Source organism: Perca fluviatilis, chromosome 1 (genome assembly GCF_010015445.1).
Source record: "Perca fluviatilis chromosome 1, GENO_Pfluv_1.0, whole genome shotgun sequence".
Classification (NCBI taxonomy): Eukaryota; Metazoa; Chordata; class Actinopteri; order Perciformes; family Percidae; genus Perca; species Perca fluviatilis.
Window position 1 is genome coordinate 32,602,529 of NC_053112.1, and position 22,596 is coordinate 32,625,124.

The 22,596-nt window shown below is 40.5% G+C and overlaps 1 protein-coding gene across 1 annotated transcript in view; it reads right to left on the reverse strand.

Moving 5' to 3' along the window:
- Window positions 1-22,596, reverse strand: part of lrba (LPS responsive beige-like anchor protein) — a 196,431-nt gene that overhangs the window by 17,805 nt on the left and 156,030 nt on the right. Inside the window, exons 48-50 of the mRNA XM_039799595.1 lie at window positions 8,883-9,050; window positions 2,567-2,656; window positions 252-444 (exon numbers count right to left, since the gene is read on the reverse strand). Of these exons, the coding sequence (XP_039655529.1) occupies window positions 252-444; window positions 2,567-2,656; window positions 8,883-9,050 (451 nt within the window). The remainder of the gene's footprint in view (window positions 1-251; window positions 445-2,566; window positions 2,657-8,882; window positions 9,051-22,596) is intronic.

The following is a 22,596-nucleotide window of genomic DNA, read 5'->3' on the forward strand; positions in this document are numbered from 1 at the left end:
TAAAAACAGACTGTTCGTAAATTGACTGGAGGGGCTGGTATTCATTCCTCTCCATCACCTTCAGTTTTTTTATTTTACTGTGAGATTGCCATACCATGCTAGCCTCCCGTGTCTGACTTAGCTTTCTAGGACAGCCTGACAGAATAAACAGCCTGATAAAATAATGGTGTATAATGGTGTAATCAAATGCTTAAATGCACGTTTTAGATAGCACAGAGACTATAATGAGTGCATGGACACGAATCTCTCACCTGTCAATCCGTGCCACTTGTTGACGGCAAAGATTCGGTTGGCGGTGACGGTGATGATGGCAGGTGACGTTAGACCTGCCTGGGTGTTGGCTGCTACGTGGGTCACGGGAGAGTTGGATGGGAACTTCAGCACCATGATAACATCCTGCTGCATCTGCTCCGTAAACATCAGCGGGGTCTGCAGGAGAAGATACTGTTCAGGCCCCCAGGACGGACAACGGGACGCAGGGAAGCGAGGGGAAAGAGCCGAGATATGGAGCGGCGGACAACGAGCAAAACAGAAAGACGAGAGAAGCAGCCGCAGATGGTGTTAGCGATAGAGGAAAAAACAGAGGGAGAGGGAGGAAAAAGAAGGACAGAGAGAAAGTTAGGGAGCTTGAGCAGGATAGCAGTAAGCAGCAATTAAGTTGTACAGGTTACAAAAAGAGTCAGGTAAAAGGCTAGAGAACTCTTTTGAAACAACGATGCGGGAAGATAGGATGGGAAAGAATCTTGAAGAGCCTTATTAATACTTTTCAACTGATATATTAATAAAATGAAAAGTGTTACAAAAGACAAGTCATTCCATTTAAGTCCCCTTTCACTTAATAACGTGTGTTCACTGTGCAGAATAAAATATGTGCAGAGATTCACACTAGAAGCCCGTTTTGATTTTTCAATGAGGGAGGAGTAGATGTCATTTTAAGAATTTAGTATCAGACACAAATTATTATTTTGAACATTTATGTCCAGAGTATTTGTTTTTCTTAAAACATGTCTGGATGGGATCTGTAAGTACCCAGAGTATGATGTGTGCTGTAAGCACAGTTTGGAACTAAAATGTCAGATAGCTACACAGCATGTGAAATATTTTAAATTCCTTGAAATCAATTTTATTCTTCTGATAAGAACTGCAACTAACCATTATTATCAATTCATCTCATTATTAAGCAGTTGTTTTTTTTATGACATGTGATAAATTGACTGTTTTATCTAACCACAAGACATAAAACAGAAAAAAGGGAGCAAAATGTTATCAAACTTTTTGATGATTAAATTTCTTCTGTCAACTGACTAATATGAAAATAACTGTTTTAGGATTACTTTTTACTGATGTTTACAAGAGCTGTAAAATACAAATGAAATTGAAGTTGCATTACATTAAACGTATCACTTATACATACACAGTAGGGGAAACTGACAACATTGCAGTCATAACAAAAAAGTACATTCATTGACCTATCAGACTCTTTCCCTGGTTAGACAGGAGCTCATACACAAAGTTTGTACTAAGCAGCTCTAACACAGAGCCATTTTCCTCCTTGCGTGTAAAGAAGAGGAACATCAGTGTTAACATCGGGAACAGACCTGAGTAAATCCGGTGTGTCTGACAGCTAACCAGACGCACTGACAGTATCATTACCACCAGCACGGGCAGATGCAGACACTCTGACAACACACTCGCATGAGAGAGGATGGAGAGAAAGTAGAGAGCAAGAACATGTAAAAGCAAAGAAAACAGGGCGTTTAGGAGGAGTATGGTGGGGTGGGGAGGGTAAGAAATGTGTTTGAATAATGGTGTCTGAATATTATGTTTGAAAACTATATTTGCTGAAGTAAAAATAAAAACATTTCATAGGAATTTGCGCATGAGTGCGGCAGATTCAAAGCCCTAGCCTGAGTTTGTGTCTGTGAGTGCATGTGTGCGCTGGGTGGTGGTCTACAGCCAGCTGTCAGCGCCACAGGGACACCACACTAATAGGGACTCATGGGGCCTTGGCCCATCACAAGCAGGCACACTGACTGCACTCCTTGGCCCTTAAAAAGCTGCCACTTCACTGCTGCTGTTCATTGATCTCCTTTGCTGATCTCCTCTGCTTCAAGCTCAGGTAGAAAATCTGGCTCCGACCCAGGTTTCCAGCGCAAAGCTGTGCCTTTCCCCGGCAAACCTCTTACTAAACACACATGCACACAAATGCTTGTGATCTTTTCCTTTCACACACACCTCTCTAATGATGAGAGAGGAGATGCTTTCAAACCCAAGACTTTATTTTCCCACAGTTGTAGACGGATAAAGAGAAAGTAGGAGGTAAATGGAGGATGAAGCGAGTGAGTCCAAAATTAAAAAGAATAGTTATATGAAGCAAAGCAGAGAGCTTACATCAGGGCACACTCGAGGACAGAGACAGCATTAAACAGGCAGCACAATGGTTGATACTGTAGCTCAGTTGGCTGATGGTTATATGGTAATATTTTCAGATTGAAGGACTACATTATAGTGGTTTGTGTGGGTTTCTAAGATGATCGGTTTGCATGTATGCATGTGCATCACTCACCACTTGCATGGCTGAGCTTCGGGGTGGGTGTGGCTCAATGAGCAACTGGCAGGGGGTCTGTCCAAAACTCATGATTTGAGACTCCACAGCCTGAGGGGAAAAAAAGAAAGAGAGGGCAAGGAATGGAAAAGAAAGGAGAGTGAAAGAAAACAAAAAAGGAATCAGTCTTGAATTGTTGCGCTTCAGAATTTAAAATGCAAATACAAATTGCATAATGTGACAATAATGCCCCGTAAAGAGGTGTAAAAAGATCATATTGCACATCATATTAGGGATGTGCAATTTGGAAAAAATATATCACAGTATTTACAATTTCAAAGTGATAGATATTGTGACACAGTAGTGTGAGAATCCATTTACAGTAATAGATAAATAACCACATGGTGTTGTATGTCACTGGCTAATCAAGGAAATTAAATGGATAAAAAAACCATCAGCATCACGTTGATGTTAAAACACTGTAAATAGACAGAAATTAAAGGGATAGATACCTTGGTAACAGTCATAAAAATCTGGTTGACCATTTTTATGCTAAATATTTCATATAATATCATCATGCTCAAAAATGTAAGATTACTGAGTCTCAATAAAAAGATGCAAAAAAAAAAAAATGCAGCATAGGGGTTAAAATGCATACACTTGTGTTCATGCATGTCATATATTTGCTTTCTCACTGGTACACACACACACACTCACACACACACACACACACACACACACAAAAAATCAGAGTAGGGTCGGGACAGGCAGGCTTGTAGGCGGGCTAGGTGGTGTTAATGAAGAGGTATAGGACCATAAATGTCAGAGCAGACGCCGGCCGAGCAGCCTCTGGACATCATCACACAGCTCACTGTCAGGCCAACTAGCACGGGATGGAACACACCCACAGCAGTGTGTAGATGCACAGGCACCAACGTATCCCAAAACTCTACAATATCACACTATTAGTATCTAGAATTGCAACAGACTAATTATTTTCATTATCTATTTCTCTGTTTCAATTACTTTTTCAACTGGTTTATATGTTTGTAAGTTGGTGGAAAATCACATTTTCACAGACCAAAATGCTTGTTATGTAAGTTTATAATGACATAAATAAAGCCCAGAAAAGGAGCTAATTATCACATTTGAGAAACTGGAATCAGAAAATGTTAAAATAAAACATAAAAAATGCACACAAGAACATTGTTTCATGTGCTTGCAAAAAAAATAAAATAAAAAAACTTTAAAAAAAATATCAATACAAACTAAACAGAATGGAGAAAAAAAACTCAAACAAAATACAGAAAACAAAAGTGTCTGTAGGGATTTGTATAACAACATTTAGCAGAAAATCTATGATATAGTCTGATTGATGGTTTATTAAAAAAAAGGGACAAGCAGAGAGAAAATGGCTAACACAAAATTATGACAGTATGTCAGTATGTTGGTGTGCACTATGACTGGCTGTGTGGGAGTGACAGCTTGTGTGTGTGTGTGTGTGTGTGTGTGTGTGTGTGTGTGTGTGTGTGTGTGTGTGTGTTGTGTGTGTGTGTGTGTGTGTGTGTGTGTGTGTGTGTGTGTGTGTGTGTGTGTGTGTGTGTGTGTGTGTGTGTGTGTGTGTGTGTGTGTGTGTGTGTGTGTGTAGGCTGAGACGTTTGAGCCTGACTTGGCCAGGCCTGAGAGAATGAGCTCATGGTTGAGGCCTGCGTATGTTATTTCCATGAGAAAACGTTGGGAAGTTAGTCTGCTCATACCAATTGTTTGAAACTAACCAGAGAGACACAGAGAAGGAGCGATCTCAATTGTCTATTACAAGGTTTCATCTGCTTCTTTACTGCTAAGAATCATGCACCAAAGAATAATTCTACATACACACAAACACCAATATTTTACAGTCAATACTCTAATTTTTCTCAACTTCATTTACATTTTCTCCACCCAGGTAGTTCTGCACTTTCCTTTTGCTTTCCCCTCCTTAACCGCTACCTAAAACTTTCTTTCGTTTTGCGCAGAATAACTCAAATCATCCTCTGTATGAAATGGCATACATTAATACATGATAAGTACTCTATGGGAGGCTAGCTCAAACAGAAAAGGAGGTGTGCATCTCATGCATTCATGTCGATAAAGTATGGGTAATAAATAAAACAAACTGGATTCAATGTCCCTGTTTCACATTGGGGGAGGAGGAGCACTGATTAGAAACTTTCAGAAGAGATTTTAAAACCGTCTCCTTGTTAGCAGGAGTGTCTGTGGTTCTGTGCGCAAGCCAAAACTGCATATACTGTATGTTGTATGTTGCATGTGTGCAAGCATACTAGTTCTGACAGAGATACTTCCCTGATCCAGTATTGTGGGTGTATCAAGACTGGTGTGTTACATACATTAAAATGTTTTGGGCCATTCTGTTCATTGAATGATATCAAAGATCACCTTTGCACAGGACCTCATTACTGATCATGACACCTTTTCCATCTCTTTCAGTTAGTCTGTTAGTGAGAGGACATCAGTGCATCATTCAAGGTCAACGTGCCTCCCCTCTCCTCTGCCTATAGAGCCGAGCATTTTGCTTAAGCTAATGTGAGGAGGAGACTCCTCAAAGCCACTCAACCTATCTTCATTAAGTTCAGCTCTGACATTTATGATGCTGTGGAACGTTGGAAAGTGGCCGAGTCTAGGTCAGCATGTCCTATCCCTATATGCCAATGCAATGCTCAGGTGATTATATGAGGGGCCATCCACAAGGCCAATCTCTTTTGGGGGCGCTGGCCCGTGTCTGATGAAGGTTTTCTATATTCTATACATTTAAATGGCTGCGACGCCCTCGGCTCACACGTCCCAACCTGCCTTTTGATTTACTCAGCCACTTGACAAGATGGATCTCCGTGTAAAACATGCTTTTATGCAAATCGCTCCGACAACACTCACTCTATGAATAGAATAAAAAGAATAACTACTATGGCCTTGTATTGTTGACAAGCAGCGTGGCGGAACACTCTGTATCTTTGGTTTTAGATGATAATTCTCTTTAAAAATGGGGGGGGAAAAATTAAATACAGTGAAGGGTATATTCTCCAAAGAAAATAAACTTGTGACTTTGGCTGAGTGTTAAAGCAGGTTCACTCGCGTGGTTATATTTCCCGTCTTCTGCCGAATTACGCAAATGCTGTACAATTCAGACGGGGCTCTGTGTTTTGTCACTGGTGTGAGAGGCTGTGGGATTTTCCGTAATCACATGTGAAAGAGGGGAAGCCCTGTACAACGATGAGAAGGCAACACAGGGTGTGTTTCTCTTTATACACTGAGAGGCAACACAGATGTGCATGCATGCCATGCACACGGGTGCACATGCATACACATGAATGCATGTGCAGAGACACAGCAGTTCTCTTAGAGAGAAAGAGGGTGGATGAGATTTGACTTGCGGCGGAGGCAGGACAGGAAGTAATCATGGTTTTGAAAAACACAGCAGTGGTCTCCACAACATTCCCTAATCTGTGCTGAGATATTTCAAACTCTCTCCCAGAATAGAAATCTACACATAAACACATGTGCATTTATGCTGATGAGCACACATAAATATACAAAGGTATACACATGCCAATGGATGCATGCAAACATCAAGGTACGGTCTATACAAAGAGTGTGTGTGTGTGTGTGTGTGTTTGTGTTTGTGTGTGTGTGTGTGTGTGTGTGTGTGTGTTTGGGTTGCGGCGGGTGGGAGTAAATGACTGCCAAACAGTGTGGCAGGAATAAAGAACTCCCTGCCCCAATTACTACCTTTTCCGACCCAAACGTACACCAACAAACACACACACACGTCTGTGACCCATCCGCCTGACAATGAACAGCCCCAGGGCCTGTCCTAATGCGGCCTAGCCTGGCCCAGACCACAGCTCAGGCTGAAATAGTTGTCACTCAGTAGTGGCAGACTCTGGGGACATTTTCAGACCCAAAGCCCTCAGTCTTAAAGCTCCTGCAGCCCTCAGCCACCCCCAGCGCCCGGCCATGACGAGGCACAGGCCTGGAACTCTGTTTCCACCTTCTGCACAGACGGGGCATGCTTCCTTCCGTACAAACACAGTTGAAGGAGAGCCTTGGCTTAGCTCACAGGGATAACACTGCTTTGGTTTATTTAACTAATTAAAGCGCTCAGACTGAGGGTGTTTTCGAAAGGTGAAAGCCAGCAGATTGGACTCACAGCATCGGAGGGGGAGTGGAAGGAGAAAACAACAAACTGGACAAACTGCTGATTAGTTCATATTTTACACATATGTATGCTGAACATATTAAACAAATGTAATCTTCAATTCAACTGTGATGTTTGGGAAAATTAATGTAAACAAACAACCCCCTATGTTTTCCATAAAAATTGACGCCTCCACAAAATAAGTTCTCAACAGTTTAATTTACAAGGAAAAAGAAAAATAACATTTTCTCTGTAAAGCAATGCAGCAGATTTCCCATAAAGTCTAACCCAGTGCACACAAAATAATCACTTCAAACCCTAATGGGGGCACCCCTCTTCCTGGCACTGGTCTAGTGTATTTTATTTATTGACAGTGAAATGGTATAGTGGAGAACAATGCCATTATTATCAAAGATGGACAAAACAAGACCCAAGTCGTAACAAACCTGAATTATCCTTTAAGCAAAGGTCCTTATTTATTGTGGTCTAAATGGAGATGAGTATATATATATCAAGTATATCAAGCGGCTGGGCAGCCTTTTGCCTCCACTGTTCTGCTGCCCTTCATGCTCAGTGACTGCAGCATCACGGACACGGACACTAGGGGTAGATCATTGATTTATCACCTCATTCACCCTAATTCCCATCCAGATGTGCTTTGGCCTTTAGCTGCACGCACGCACGCACGCACGCACGCACACCCACCCACCCACACACACTAGCAAGCACGCACACCAATCATACACGCACATGCAGATTCATTACCAGGGTGCACCGGCCATTTCCACACCCAGCCCATTACCCATTCTTCTGCTTAAAACACACACACAGAGATCACCAATAGACCACTATTTCTGCCAGGCTGTTCCAGTGACAATGGGATGGATACACACACACACACACACACACACACACACACACACACACACACACACACACACACACACACACACACACACACACACACACACACACACACACACACACACACACACACACACACACACACACACACACACACACACACACACACACAGCCATCAGAGGCAGGTGCATGTGATGCGAGTGGTATTAAAATAGCACCTCCTGCAGGAATTCATATTTGGGATATGCATGCTTCTTAATATATAACATATCTATATATAATATATCTTTATTATACTGTAGTTTCTGTGCTGTGTACACAATTTTACTGTCAATAAATCATTAAAAATGTGTTTTTTGACATTCAAATAACTATTTAAAAAAATACTCTATACCAGTGCCAGGAATAGTGCTGCCCCCCCATTAGTGTTTATCTTGTGTGCACTGGGTTAGACTATGGTTTCACTATCTAAAATGTTTTCAGATCTCAACAATTACTTTGGTAAGTGACTTTTGCTCATAGCCAATTGAAATGATGGCCAAAACTGGGAAAACAAGAAACAAGATATAATGAACTGGAATTATCCTTTAGGAGAAAACCTGTATAAAGCCTCATACTCTGACGAGAATAAAAAAAAAAAAAGTGTGCCACTTTTGGCACCATAACTTAAACGTCTAAAAGGCTGATGTGAGCAAGGTCAATTGGCCTGCTGCTGGCTAGCTGCCTTTTACATCAGATTGGTGAAGTTGTCAGACCGGTGTTTGGCTGTGGGCAAGCTAGCTGTGTTTTTCTTTTCAGCACCGTGTTTTGTGGGGTTGCTTTTTTGTGTAGCTTGTGTGCGCAGCAGTTCAAAGTGAGGGGAATAATGAATAATGAATGAAAGCCAAGGAGGAGGCTTTAAGGCGTTAAAGTGGAACACTTGGTGGATAGCTTTCAGAGGTATCACACAGGGGGAAAGGCTTTGCTCAGCAATACCTGCCAGTAGATTGTTAGCTTAGCTTTCCCCTGCCATTCATCAACCAATTTAACATGGCTAATGGCATCAAAAATATCCCTGAAATACAGATGCACTGAATGGACAGATGCTTTTATAATAAAGTCAGATTAAGCATCCATTTGAGAGGGCTTCTGCTCAAGTGTACTTACTGTAATACGCTGTTTTTTTCCCTTACTCGGCATGATCTGCCAAGGGAGTTAAATCAGCTGTGTAGTACATACAGTTAATGTGTATTAAAATGTGTGTGCTTATATGCATGTACTGTAATGTGTATCAGCCTCACCTCTCTGAGCATGGGGTCATTGATGGAGCTGAGGTTGACTGCACCTTCGTAGGTCAGATAATAGAAAACATTGAGGGCTCTGGTGGCTTCAGGTCCCTGCTGCTTGTAGCCAAAGATCAGATCGATCCACTGGTGGAGCTGGCAGGACACAAACTCGCTCTCCAGAGCCTGTAAATGATGGAGAGGGCAGAGGATTACGAGTATTGTAAATGTCAACAGATGCAGAATTTTTACACAACATACTATAACCAAATGCTACTCCGTCAAACATGTTCCTCATCCCATTACTGAACAGCAGTTATCACTAATGCCCCTCCAAAGATGAATTCCTCAGAGTAAAGCAGAATATCCTAAGTGTTCCTGTGACAGAATCTGCCAATGATTTCTATAATGAGCAAAAAGCAGAGTGAATCCATATCTGATCATATCGGAACATCAAAACATTAGAGAACTCTTGTAGTTCATTAGGGAGCCATTTCAGCCTCTGTCTTTGTTCTTTTCTCTGCTGGTTGTGGGCGGATAAGAGCACTGTGTTGCTCTTCTGCAGACGTCTCTGCATCGCCATAACGCTGAGATACAAGCCGTTTTCTCTCCTCATTAGCTGGCAAAGGAGGGAAAAAACATTTATGGTTTCCTCATAAAAACAGGCAATTGTGTTAATTTGTGTAAAGCTGTCGCCTCACAAAAGCCCTCTAAACACGACCAAATTAAAATGAGGCAGCCCTTGATTGTCATTGCTGCCTTGTGTCACATTAATTTGTGACAAAACATTAGCCTGTGCTACACTTAAATGGCAATTTATATCATTTAATTTTTTTTTACTGCAGAGACCAACGCATCCCTCACTTAAATGTGACTTTCTGACAGCTCATTCTGCATCTAATTCTTCCCGACTCTCTTAATTACAACTTTCAATCAGGGAGGAAAGTGCGGGTATAAAGAGGAGACCGTATGCGCTTTAAGTATGACGATGTTTTTACTTGAGTACAGACTGAATTTTGTATGTCGTCGCAAATTCCATAATCTGAACTAATGAGAAGCTTAACAACATAAGCAGTGTGTGGATAATACAAGAACATACAATCATAACGTTGGTTCCTAGAAGAAAAGAACCTCAGCAGACAAAGATATAAAATGTTTTCAGGTTCAATGTGTGGAAAAATACAAACATACTAACTAGGGCTGAGTATTACACGTCAATACAAAATGTGTCTTTAGCCCCATGAGTAAGGGGCTAAATTATTTTTGTTAAACGCACATCACTATTGGAAAACACTGATTTGTGTGGATAGCTGTCCATAGTCTTGATAATATAAATATTACATGTAGTGTATGTTAGTGGAAAAATAGGATGCATCCTGTATGTGTCTTTGTTTTTAATGTGCTTGTCATGCAAAATACATCATATATATATACACACATCATATATACATATATATATATATATATATATACATATACATACATACATACATACATATATATATATATACATATACATACATACACATATATACACATACATACACACATACACATACACACATATAGTTTCTGCACTTTCACTTCTTGATATTGATATACTTTTGAATGAGTTTTTATTGTACTTCTAGAATTGTTAATTGTTTTGAGATGTGGGCAGGTTGGATGGTTCACCACACCTATAATGATAGAAGCCTCTAAGATCGAACTGGGATGAAAATGTTGTCCACCCAAATAAATATGTGGTTCAGAGTGGGTGTCTAGGCGTCATTATGTAGCACCGTGTATTAAAAATCATCAAGTTACAGAAGGTACTGAAACTGTGGTCAGACTGAAAATCCTGTTTACTTATATTTTCATAGTTCTTTATATTAATCAGAATTTTGCCAGCATTAGATGTTTTGTATTATATGCTTGTTTGTGTTCAAACAACATTTAACATTTAAAAAAGAGTTTGGAGAAAAAACATTTCTCTCAAAGTAAGGTATTACTGAAAGTATCATTACATCAGTACAGACAGTTGGGTATATTATGGCACTAGTACTGAAAACATTTGCTATTACTGGAACTAGGCAGAATGGTCTACCGCTTCTTTGTCCTCGCTGTAGAACTAATGGTGTATACTGTAAGTTTATGGTTATTACACACATTTATATTTTGGACAATGCCCCACTTACAGTAGATGCAATCACTGCTCTGAGAGCTGTAAACTAGACAAATTAGCAGATGGAGAGAGATCTGTCTGTTTTCGGTGTCTTGACAACATTTTCCAATAAGGCCTGATCTATGGGATAATGCTAAAGCAAAACTAAGCAAACATTTATTATTAAGATAAAACAGAACACCCCTAGAGTCTAAGACAGTCTAGACTCCATGTCTATCTGTCCCTTTAGCATCAGCATATTTAGAGTGTTAAGTGTGTTTAAAGGTCCTTGTTATTAATGTTACATTATAAGCCAGGGAAAGCCTTTATTCAAACTGTGTGTGTGTGTGTGTGTGTGTGTGTGTGTGTGTGTGTGTGTGTGTGTGTGTGTGTGTGTGTGTGTGTGTGTGCGTGCGAGAGAGAGAGAGACATCAGTTCATTATGCGCTAGGATTGACCTTTGACGGGCCCTGCTCCCCTGTTTCTAAAACTAAAAATGGGCCTGATGGCCATTTAATGTGTACTGCAATCTACTGTCAATCAGCATAGGGAAACAAAGAGCAGCCATGTTATTGCAGCTCCCTCTCAAGAGGCCCACCTTTATGGAAATCACTTGCATATACCATTTGGAGAGAGACAAAAGTGAGTGTGTGAGTGCTGTGTTGGCATTGTAAGTGTATAGCTGTGCATTATTGTATTTGTTTGGTCTTTCTGACAAAAGGCTCAACACTACTTTGTGACTGAAGTCTAGGTGTAGGAATTTAACCTCAGTGGATCTCAGAGATTCAAAGAATATCTGCCTCCGCCTGTGGGGATACAACAAACTGCCTTGATCATGGTTCTTCAAAGCTCTTTCAAAAAGTGCACAGTGTTATCTCAACATTCAGACAATAATCAGGTTGGAATGTCAAATAAGAGCTATATTCTGACCATTTGACTAGACTTGGGATTTCACATTTGCAGCAAAGAATACATCTGGTTATATTTTACATTTTTCATATCAACCAACAATTTCTCCTGCAAACTCTGTGCCATAGACCTCCATTTCTCTCCAAAAGCAATTTAAAAAACATCAATGAGCCACACCATTGCACTGGGTGACATTTTCCTTTATTACCCTGGACATGGACATTGTAGTTTGTTTTGAGCCACCATCCTCACTAGCTTACAGAACACGGCTGAAAATATTCCAACAAATACCTTTTTACTCCTGTTTGAGTACCACTACAGTGCTCGACTGCTTCAGGAAATGATTACACCTTTTTCCTAAAAATGTAATTATATATTTGCGACCCGTTTTCAAAGCTTTACATCTTCAGAAGGAACTAAATATAGAACATCGCCAGCTGTATCCTTTTTAACCCCACACAATGCCATACTACATTTGTAAATATAGACAATAATAGTAATGCAATTTCAATTATACATGTAAGAGTTGTGATAAAAACCAACAATGACTTTAGATTTTCTACTTGTATCTAGAAGACCGTATTTGTGAGGAATTTATGCTACTTGATAGACAAGCAAAAAGTAAAGTGCCGAAATCAGGCATGTACCGACAACCCATTAACAATGTTCCAGGTGAGCAGGTGTGGAAAAGTCTCCTTCTGTAGAGCCACACTGTGGAAATAGTGTGGCAGAAGGTTGGGGCAGATAGCAGATTCCTGAGGTGGGATCTGGTGCCACTTCGGGAGAACCAGGCAGGATTATTGATGGGCCAATTAGCAGCCAGTGTGTGTGTCATCCCCATCCACGGGGGACTCTCTGATAATTAATGAATAATTTAGCATGGCTTTATGTAAATGCTGATAGGGGGTAGAAGTCACTGGAATCCCACATTTCTATTGTTAAGGATTTGACAAAGTACACCTTTGAAGCATAGGGGGGTCCCTTTTGTTGTGTTATGTGACTTGTTTCCAATGGCAACAATAATTTGGAATATTCTCCTATGTAAGACAATGCAATCATTTACTTAATCAGTTTTTGCCCTACAAAAGGACCCAAGTATTCAAATGGATTTCTCTAATTTCTCTTCTTGAATTGAATGCTTATTTTGCTTGCCTGACAGTTTGCAGGGCTAGGATAATTAACATGCCTTTTCTGTGCGTCTCACATTACCTTCATTTTTTTCTTTCCAAACATCTGAAGCTGGAGTGTGAATTTAAAGCCTAAAAACCCCCACAAAAACACTCAAAGAAAGACAGTTTGAAAATGTGTCTGTCAATATGTTACTCTTTAGAGCGAGACATACTCTAGACTGAGGACTTAAAAGGTATGCAATCCTTATTTGAGACATCAGACCGGAGACACCAAATTATTGCAATTAACCAGCTGGTGGACATTAAACCAGGATTAGGAGTCCTAAGGAGCAAAACGGAGAACGTCTGATCTCGACTCAGTGGCTACTGGCTGGTGAAGCTACACAGCCTCCCCTTGGAATGTTTTTTTCTGCTTGCAAATGGGTGCGATTTAGTTTGATTCCATTTTCTTTTTTACTTCACTTTGCTCAAAAGTAAAAGTGTCTGTCCATGCTACAGATCCGGGTTTATCAGTGAAGTTCCTGTGCCTCGCTGTGGTTTGCGGTTAGCTTTATGGTCTGGATTGAGCTGGATTTCACTTTGGCTTTAACGAGGTGACACTGAATGCTCTCCTCCTTCCCTCATTGGCCCTAAAAAACCCTTTTAAGGACTTATGGAGAGCTGTCTGTAAGGATGTTAAAATGTCACTTAACAAATCAATCCACTCATTTGCATGCCAACGGTGATGCGAGCGTACATGCACGTGCCTGTGCGCGTGTCAACAATGGTGTGGGTGTGTAATCGAACGCACATGTTGTATGCAGAGTGTTGTCAGCAGCAGACTGTTTTCTTTTGTATCGATTACGGATGAATAAAGCAAACACTTGTCAGGTCTGTATATACTAAAACGACTGTTTAAGAACAAGTTGTTCAAAACATCCTGAAAACCACATTCAGCGTGTGTGACAATGAATCATCGTGCTTTTTTTTCCGGTAACAAAAATGCCAAACCACAGAATCCGTTAATAAGTTTTGTTTAGTCGTATTGTATTCTTAGTGTATTTTATTAAATCTAATTATTAAATCCCATCAAATCTGTGTGTTTCCAAGTACAACAAACATCATCATCCTTAGCGGAAGACTAAGTCTTTTCTTCTTACCTTAATACAAGTTTATTATCTCTTATCTCTCTCTCTCTCTCTTTTCTTCCTCCAAGTTCAACAGTCCCCTTTCATTTTCCCTTCTACTTATTCTCTCACTCTAAGCGCTACTCCCTTTTTTTCCCTCCCTCCTGCGCTTTCTTCTAGTCATCTGATCCTTTGGATCAACTCCTCTGGAGTTGCCTTGCCCTGAGGTTGACAAGCACTCTGATTAAAGGGCTTATTAGCTCGCTGTAAATGAGAAGCCGATTGTCATTTTGAAGCAGGCAGAGGAAGCCTGTTGCCAGCCAGGGGAGAGGGGGCCCCCCCCCAACATGGAAGAGGAAAGAGAAAAAAAAAGGGAACGGGTGACGTAAGGAATGAGAGCCGTGGAGCAGCCGCACAGCTAACAAACCATTTCCTTTATTCCCATATTCACACACACACTAGGAGAACCCCAGATGGGTTGTGTGCGGTACTTCAGTTCCCCCCCCTCCTTCCTGCTCTACTAATTAGATAGGTCACAACTGTGAGAGTTCTGGCTATGGGTCAACGGAGGCACTCGCTGGCAAGTGGAACCTGAAACTCTAACCCCAACTCTCTCTCCCACTCACTCCTCCCGTCCCTCTTACTTTCCCTCACCCACTTGAAAAGCAAGAATATCATGTTATGGGGTGAAAAGAAGCAGAATGAGCAGTGATTGGGAAAGTATCTCCCCAAAACAAACATGTCATGGTGGATTTGGTCTTAGTCAGACAAATGGTGTAGTGTAGCCTGCGAAAGTGGTCCAATTTATAGCACAGACAATGGAGTAAACAACACTGATTGAGAAGTAAATGGATGAAGCAAATGGTGCCGACTCAAACTCAGAAGGCAGTAATGTTGTGGCCGTCTTCTCTTTTTAGTTTTTAGTTAATGCTTGATCATGACAAACGATATGATGCAGCACAACAAATGTTGATAATCTGTAAAAGTGGTTACAGGGAGTTTAGAAATGTTGAAATACATTTTGTCTTAAAATATTTTGAAGAAAATATCTCGACTGGCAAGAGTCCAGAGAAAACTATGACGAGAAAATGGCTATTTTACAACTGTCTACAATAATCTCAACAACAGCTAACAAGCACCTCCAGAGAACCTAACCATCTGTCCGCCTCCATACACAGTGGCTAACAAGCTAGCAAATACATCACCAGTGCCATAAGACACATCCACAATAGGATGAAGTGAGCAAAAGCTAAGTCAACAGTCAGAGCTGATTGACCACAGGGCCACTGAGGAAGGCTGCAGAGCGTGCTGAATGAGGGAATATTTGGATAGCTGCTGAGAGGAGCATTGTTGTCTCAGATGATTATAGAGTCTGCTCGAGGACTAGACGGTCTCTCCGTCCGTCTGAAGGTGTGGCGGCCTCTCAGCACAGAGTAGAGATGATTAGAATGAATGACTCAACTGATCAGCTCGGGTGTAGTTACCCTTCAAGGAGAGTTTATTGGGGTGTTGGGTTATGTGGAGAGAGTGTGTGTGTGTGTGTGTGTGTGTGTGTGTGTGTGTGTGTGAGAGAGAAACAAGGAAATAAGAAGAATGTCTGTCCCTTAAAGCTTTAGTGCATAACATTTTGATATTAATGAATGTCTGTTACATTCAAGCCATTAAATTGCACGGTCACAAAAGGCTTGTATCATGTGGACATGCTGACAGTTTTGTTGTCATTACTTACAAACTACGCACTATAACTTTAAAAGGACAAGCAAAAATGCTAAATATTTGATGGTTGCAGGTTCTCAAATGTGAGAATTTGCTACTTTTCTTGGTCTTACATTACAGTGAATTAAATACTTTTGCAGAGGTCACCTTGTCCTCTTAGATATTATGATGGCCATTTTTCACTGACATTTTATATAACACAAAAGATTAATTCATTATTCGGGGGGGGGGGGGCTAACTATTAATTATTATTAATCCATAATGAAAACAATCTTCAGTTGAAACTCTAGTAATATCACAAATTATAGTTTTACATGAATTTAATAACGTAACTAAAACTAAGATTAATTTAATTAACACAATACCAATCTTATTTAATTAATACAAACTTTTGTATCATCATTTATCACATTTTTGAATTATATTGTGATCATATGATTATATCATTATTTCATCAACATTCATTTCTGTACAAATGAATGTTTAACTCAGTTAAACTTATTGTCTCAAGCATACTACAGTATGAACAGTTTAATGCACGGTATAACCCGTTTAATTGCTTTCCCTTTCACTTAATTTTTTTTATTTTGCGTACATCTGTATTCTGATATATCAATATCTGAAAACCTCCTAACAAATACTGTGATAATGATTTCTACCATGTCGCTAAGCTTTTGACAATAGGTTATACATTGTGTGTTTGTGATAATGTTTGTGTTTCGGTGTCTGCATGCAAAAATATATATAAAGTAATTGTTGCTGTTGCTGCTTAACTGAACACATTAGCTTGGAACGGGGCAGAGGGCAAAGACAACCGTTTAAATATAGCAAAGATGACGACACCGATGTCCAGGAGTTTGACAGGCAGAGAGAAAGTGCTGGAGTGTGAAAACAGAATAATATTGCAACAACAAAAAAGCATCTCAGTAGACTTTGGCAAAAGTAAACCGAGGGAGTGGAGGAGTGCAGGAAAAGGGAGAAGGACAACATTAGTGAGTGAGTATGTCAGCAGCAGTAGATCATCTAATTTCTCAGGCTCTCATCGGCCTCCTCCATTACGTCATTGAAGAGGAGGACGAGGAAGAAGGGGAGGGGGAGAAGGATGGGGGCTCGTAAAACACTGAGCACACAGTAAACATGTCTGCCCTTATGTATGACAATACCCCTACAGTGAGCGCTGCCTGACATTAGCCAGATAACCCCCCCTCTACCCCACGTGCTAGTTCCCATCCAACAACAAGGCTTTGAGAGAAGACACCAGGGGAATAGATTAGCGCTAGGCTAACATGGTAAACTGTGTTCCGTTACATGAGGCCATACTGGGCTAGACGACGTGAAGATTTTCACTCACTCAGTCATTCACAAGTGCGTAAGTATATCTTAGTGGTTAGTGTCTGGTCCTCGCAGTGGTTTACCTCAGCTCACACATGAATTCCCATGGGGTTCCTGTGAGGATAAAATGTGGAGGCTGGTGGGAACCGCATTATGTGCGTCCCAGCGGCTGTCTGATCAGAGAGTGCGGTGCGGATGAGAGGTGAATGTAAACAGCCATGATCTTTGACTTTGTGTAGCTGGTGGTCTGAGCTGGGGAGCTATCATGTCTGGCTATGTGTCTTGTGGCGATCAGCTCTCCCTCAGATTCTGTACGGCCACTTCTGCATAACGACACAATATTTTATAATATTTTGAGCTTTAGCCACCATACTCGGTCTTGAAAATGATCTTATCAAATGGCAAATGGCACCCAAAACAACCCCCTTTCCCCTCCCTTGATCATCAACTGGTAGGATAATGGACTTGTCCGCCGTGATGACGTAACATTTCTGTTAGTGTGAACGGCTGTCAGCAAATAAAACTGACAAACTTCAGAAAAGGACTTTTTAAAGATGATGATAGTGTGAGTATATGGAGTTTAGAGGGTAAAGGTGACTTGGCTCATATTAATATGACATTTGTCTGTTAGCGCTGAGGAGGAGATGTTTAGAAGATTATTGTGGGGTGACCACATTAACAGCTGTGAGAGCAAGTGTGAGGCTCGCCATCATAGTTCAAAGTGAAAGTTAGCACAGTGAATTCAAAGAGAAGTTACATTTTAAGTTTAAAGCTGCAGCTACACCACAAAAGCAAACCCCTCGCCCTGATATACTAAAGGCTGACAAACAATTACCTCATTAAAAAAAAAAAAAAAAAAATTTGTTTGGCTACCTGGCAAATGTAAGTCTAATACTCAGTTGCCATTTACCCCAGTTTGAACCACAAACTCTTGAGAAGCCTTTTAGATGTTCGACTTCCTTAACTCATTCAGATCACATCTCCACCGTTCCTTGCTGAGCATTTTGAATACAGCGGCTTGTTTAACTGTGTTTGCTAGAAATGGCGTCCCACAAATCCATTATTTTACATTTTAGGGGTGGGGGTGTCCGTCTGGCCACTACTGGGATTCAAAAATATACTTGGAGCACAAAATCACTGAGAGCTGCTTAGACAGATAAAGTTGGGTGTTAATTCTCAGTAGGAGCGGTAGTGATAACCTTCCCACATTACAGAGATTTAAATATGTAGTTATATTTAAATAACTGTTAATTTAATAAGTAATTTGTTTGAATGATGACGGAATGTCAACCTCACAAATAACATTTAATAAAGAATTGCTTGAACTTTAGATTTCAGTATTACATATGACAAACCACTCCTTAAGACAGAGATTCTCAATCTTTTTTCAGCTAAGGACCCATACAAGAATAACAATAATAATTTGACTTAACCCTTTTTTTACACTTCTGTAGTCTTAGTTATGTTATGTGAAAGAACAACACAGGAGAAATGTATTAGAAATATATTAGACATGTACTAAACATGTATTAAACTGATTCTGAGAGTTATAGATTTGTTAGATTAAAAAGTAATCTATGAACTATTTAAAATATTATTTGTTGAACTACGAGGTCTTTTCTAAAAGAAAAAAAAATTATAGAAGAAAGAAGAAGAAACTTATTAGTCAAATACAATTGTACAGTACAATGTAGTAAAATGTAATTACTGCATTTAAACCATCATAAGTATTAGGAGCAGTGGACACATACACATACAGGGGGAGAAACTTGGGGTTCAGTGTCATGCTCAGGGACACTTTGACATGTGGCCAGAGGATGGGATCAAACCGCCAATCTTGTGGTTGAGGGCTGACCCACTCTACCTCTCAGCCATTATAATGATAATTTAACTGAATGACCACGGACCCCACTTTAAGAATCACTAACTTAAGAAACTGTGCATGTGTCAGGCAGTGCACCAGGGAGGGCTCCATCTTGTAAAATGCTCATTATGGTCACTTAAATGGTTTCGTAGTTCAGAATTAGTCACAAAGGTTACTGACTGACTGACTGCCAAATCATTGTACAGTGAAATGGGTTTACATTTGTACATCATGTCAGAAGATCCTTTTCCATTTTTGAAATGGAGGAAAGGTAAAAGATGCAGCCACCACTGAAACGATTGCAGTTTGGGCAAAGCTCAAACTCCAAAATGTCATCAAGGTAAGCAACATGCAACACATCTGTTCTATGGAAATTCACACACACCATGCCTGCATCACAGGCTCTGATCATGGCTGCTTAAGGCACAGCAAAAATATCCAATCCTGTAATAATGACAGCTTTTATTGTTCCAGCATCCAAAGGTTTCTACACACACACTAGGGACCCAAAGTAGCACAAGGACTATTCTTTATAATACACTTAATAGCATAATGGTTGAAAGGATTACTTTAAAAAAATAAAATCACACATCAGTTACTTTGGTATCTAACATCCGATAGAGCAGAGATGTGTTGGGTCCTTATATTGAGGGTTCACAACATGTGGAGGGGACCTGTGGTCAACCCTCTCAGTATCAACTTCTGACCCATCACTCAGTTGGCTTTGCCCATTCAACAAGAGGAGAGTCTCTCGCTCGTTCTGTGAGGGCAGTTTAAATGATGTCTCTGTCACTGCTTTGAGTGAGCAGATGCTTTATAAGGAGGAAAAAGGCCGAAAGTAATGTGCTGCCCGTCTCTCCCATGTGTGTGGTTTGCAGGTCTGTCAGCAGCACTACAAGAGCGCAGATGACTGAACGGAACCAAACATGTGAACTATGGAGCAGCAAACGGGCCCTTTAGAGTTCAAATGGGTTAGATGGTGATTGCACCCCCACCTCAGAGGAACAAAGGCAGTCTTTGTCATCAGTTACCATATAAATAAAAAGATACCAGTTGCGTTGAAAAAAGACGCATCAAATCTGTTGAACTAACATGACACTAATCACCCATGTTGGCCACCTAATGATCTGATTACGAATATTAAATTCATTAAAATGTAGATAATTGTTATAATTACAGGTAATTCTGTAATGCCCAATAGTAAGTAAAGTCTTGTTGCTTTTGCAACCTTAATAGCATGACGGAGAATACTTAAGGAATGGAAATCATCTACACCACCAAAAGCCTCCACATGGCTTTCTGATATGATGTTGTTTCTAAAAATAGAAAAAAATACTTTCTTAGAGGATCAACCAGAAAATTCTACAAAAATTGGGACCCTTTACTGGCTTACTTTGAAAGACTTATTACTCTTCTCTCGTAATAACTGCTAAGAATTGTAAAGCACAATGATTAAACTATTTGCTATCATGAGTAATAGAAGAAAGGTGTTATTTTTTTGTCTTCTTTTTGTCTCGTTTGTCCTCCCCCCTTTTTATTTGTTTCTTTATCTGTGCTCCTTTCCTCAGCACAAGGGTTTGTTGTGGGTGCGATGAGGTAAATAGAAAGGTGTCTTGTTATAAATTGACAATGTAATGCTGCACTGTATATTGTACCTTCTTTAAAACAAAAATACTTAAAAAAAAAAATGGCAATAACCAACGCAGTGCTTTACAGTTTAAACAATGCTTTTTTTCCTGCTTCAATGTGTAAATCACAGCCTCTGAAATCTTAACTCAGTCTACCATTCGACTATTCACATTAGGAGATGGCAACTGTAACAGACTGTGGTTTAGGCTGCCCTATATCAGTAGCCCCAGTGAAGCCTGGACACATGACAGCACAGGTAAACACTGATGAGAACACAAATACACGCACAAGCACATACATACGATCACCTGCTATCAACGTGCTAATGTTTAGCAGACCTGAGAAGTGAGATGTGGTCATATATAGTGGAATGTCAAGAGAGGCTGACAGTGCCCAGAGACATGTAGTTATCTGGTGAAGGAGGGATCAAGTTCTTAACCTCTGCTTCGACCTCCTGGTAAAAACAACAAGCAGTCCCTGATCTCTGTGGCATGCTGCCTTAAGACCTGGCGTCTCTGCGTGTTTGTGTGTGTGGGTTTGTGACGGACCGAGAAAAAGGGAGTGTGGCTTTACAAGCAATTATTTAAGTATACTGTAGGCACTTCAGTATACTGTAGTGAAGGTGCACGCCTGACTTAAGACGCTGAGGTGCTTTGTCTCCAGTAAGTCTGTCTAAAATCCAACCATTCCTAAACACGTCAAACCCATGTTTTCCAACTGAACTGGAGCCTTATAGCCTTCAGTGTTGTGTAAGCCAGAGGTTAAACAACAATCTGTGTAGGCACACTCGTGCAGTTAATCTGTTGCCATGCAACACACTTCTCACTAAACATTAGTGATGAACTATGACACGTCCAACACCAGCGCAATATAAACCAGGCTACGGTTTGATGTAATGTTTAGATCTTCTGCTGGAGTTTTTTTGTGTTTTATTACCAACCATGCAACTCTCACTCACAACAACAAAAAAACAAGCTGCCGGTATGCACAGCAGCACAATCCTTTACTGTGAGAGGCTTTTAATGGCCTTTCCAGATTGGGCCCTAATTAGCTGTTAATCATCTAGGGCTCATAACCAGAGTGGAGACAGCAGGCATGTGTGTATTCGTAAGCGTGTGTGCATTTGCGTGTGTTTGCGTGTTCTCTCCTGCTGTCTATCCTTGTGTTGCGAGGCCATTAGCAGCAGACAAGCTAAAGAGAGCCAAACAGCCCATTAACTCCTTCAGACTTCCTCTCGCTTCTCTACCATGCTCATCTCTCTCCCAACAGTACCGCAGTTGCCAGCTGACACCCTCTAATGCCAGCTATCTGTCAAGACCAGAGACCTGTCCACCCACACATCCCTCCCTCTACCTCGGCCCATTTTTCCCTTTATTCTTTCTGTCCACCCTCCTGTACTCTGGCTCTCTGATTCCGTCTGAATATGTTTTGTAGTACTGTATGACTGGGCCATTTAAAAGGCAAAATGTAATCTTATACTGACGATGTACTATTAACTTATCAACAAATCTGTAAGACTAATACAAATGCTGGTTTTTGCATGACAAATTAACAATATATAAAACATGTGTTAATGTCTGACCGCCATTGACATGTGAGTAACATCTTGCAGGAATGGATCAATCCAACATGACAATCATTTTACTCCCTAAAACAACCTGAGGTTCGTGGATCAGCCATGTTACAAACTTACAGCATTATGAAGCAGATCTTTTCACAGTCTCCTTATGAAACCCAGGAAAGCTCCTTTTTAACTGAGCTTGTTATGTTTCTGTGCACCTACACCTGCCTGCTGGGCTCAGCTGCACGCTGGATCAATATCTCAATTTGCACTGAAATTTTATCAGCCTGAAAGCAGTAACTAGCAGGTAGCTGCGCCTGAGTGTAAACCATTTGGATAAGTC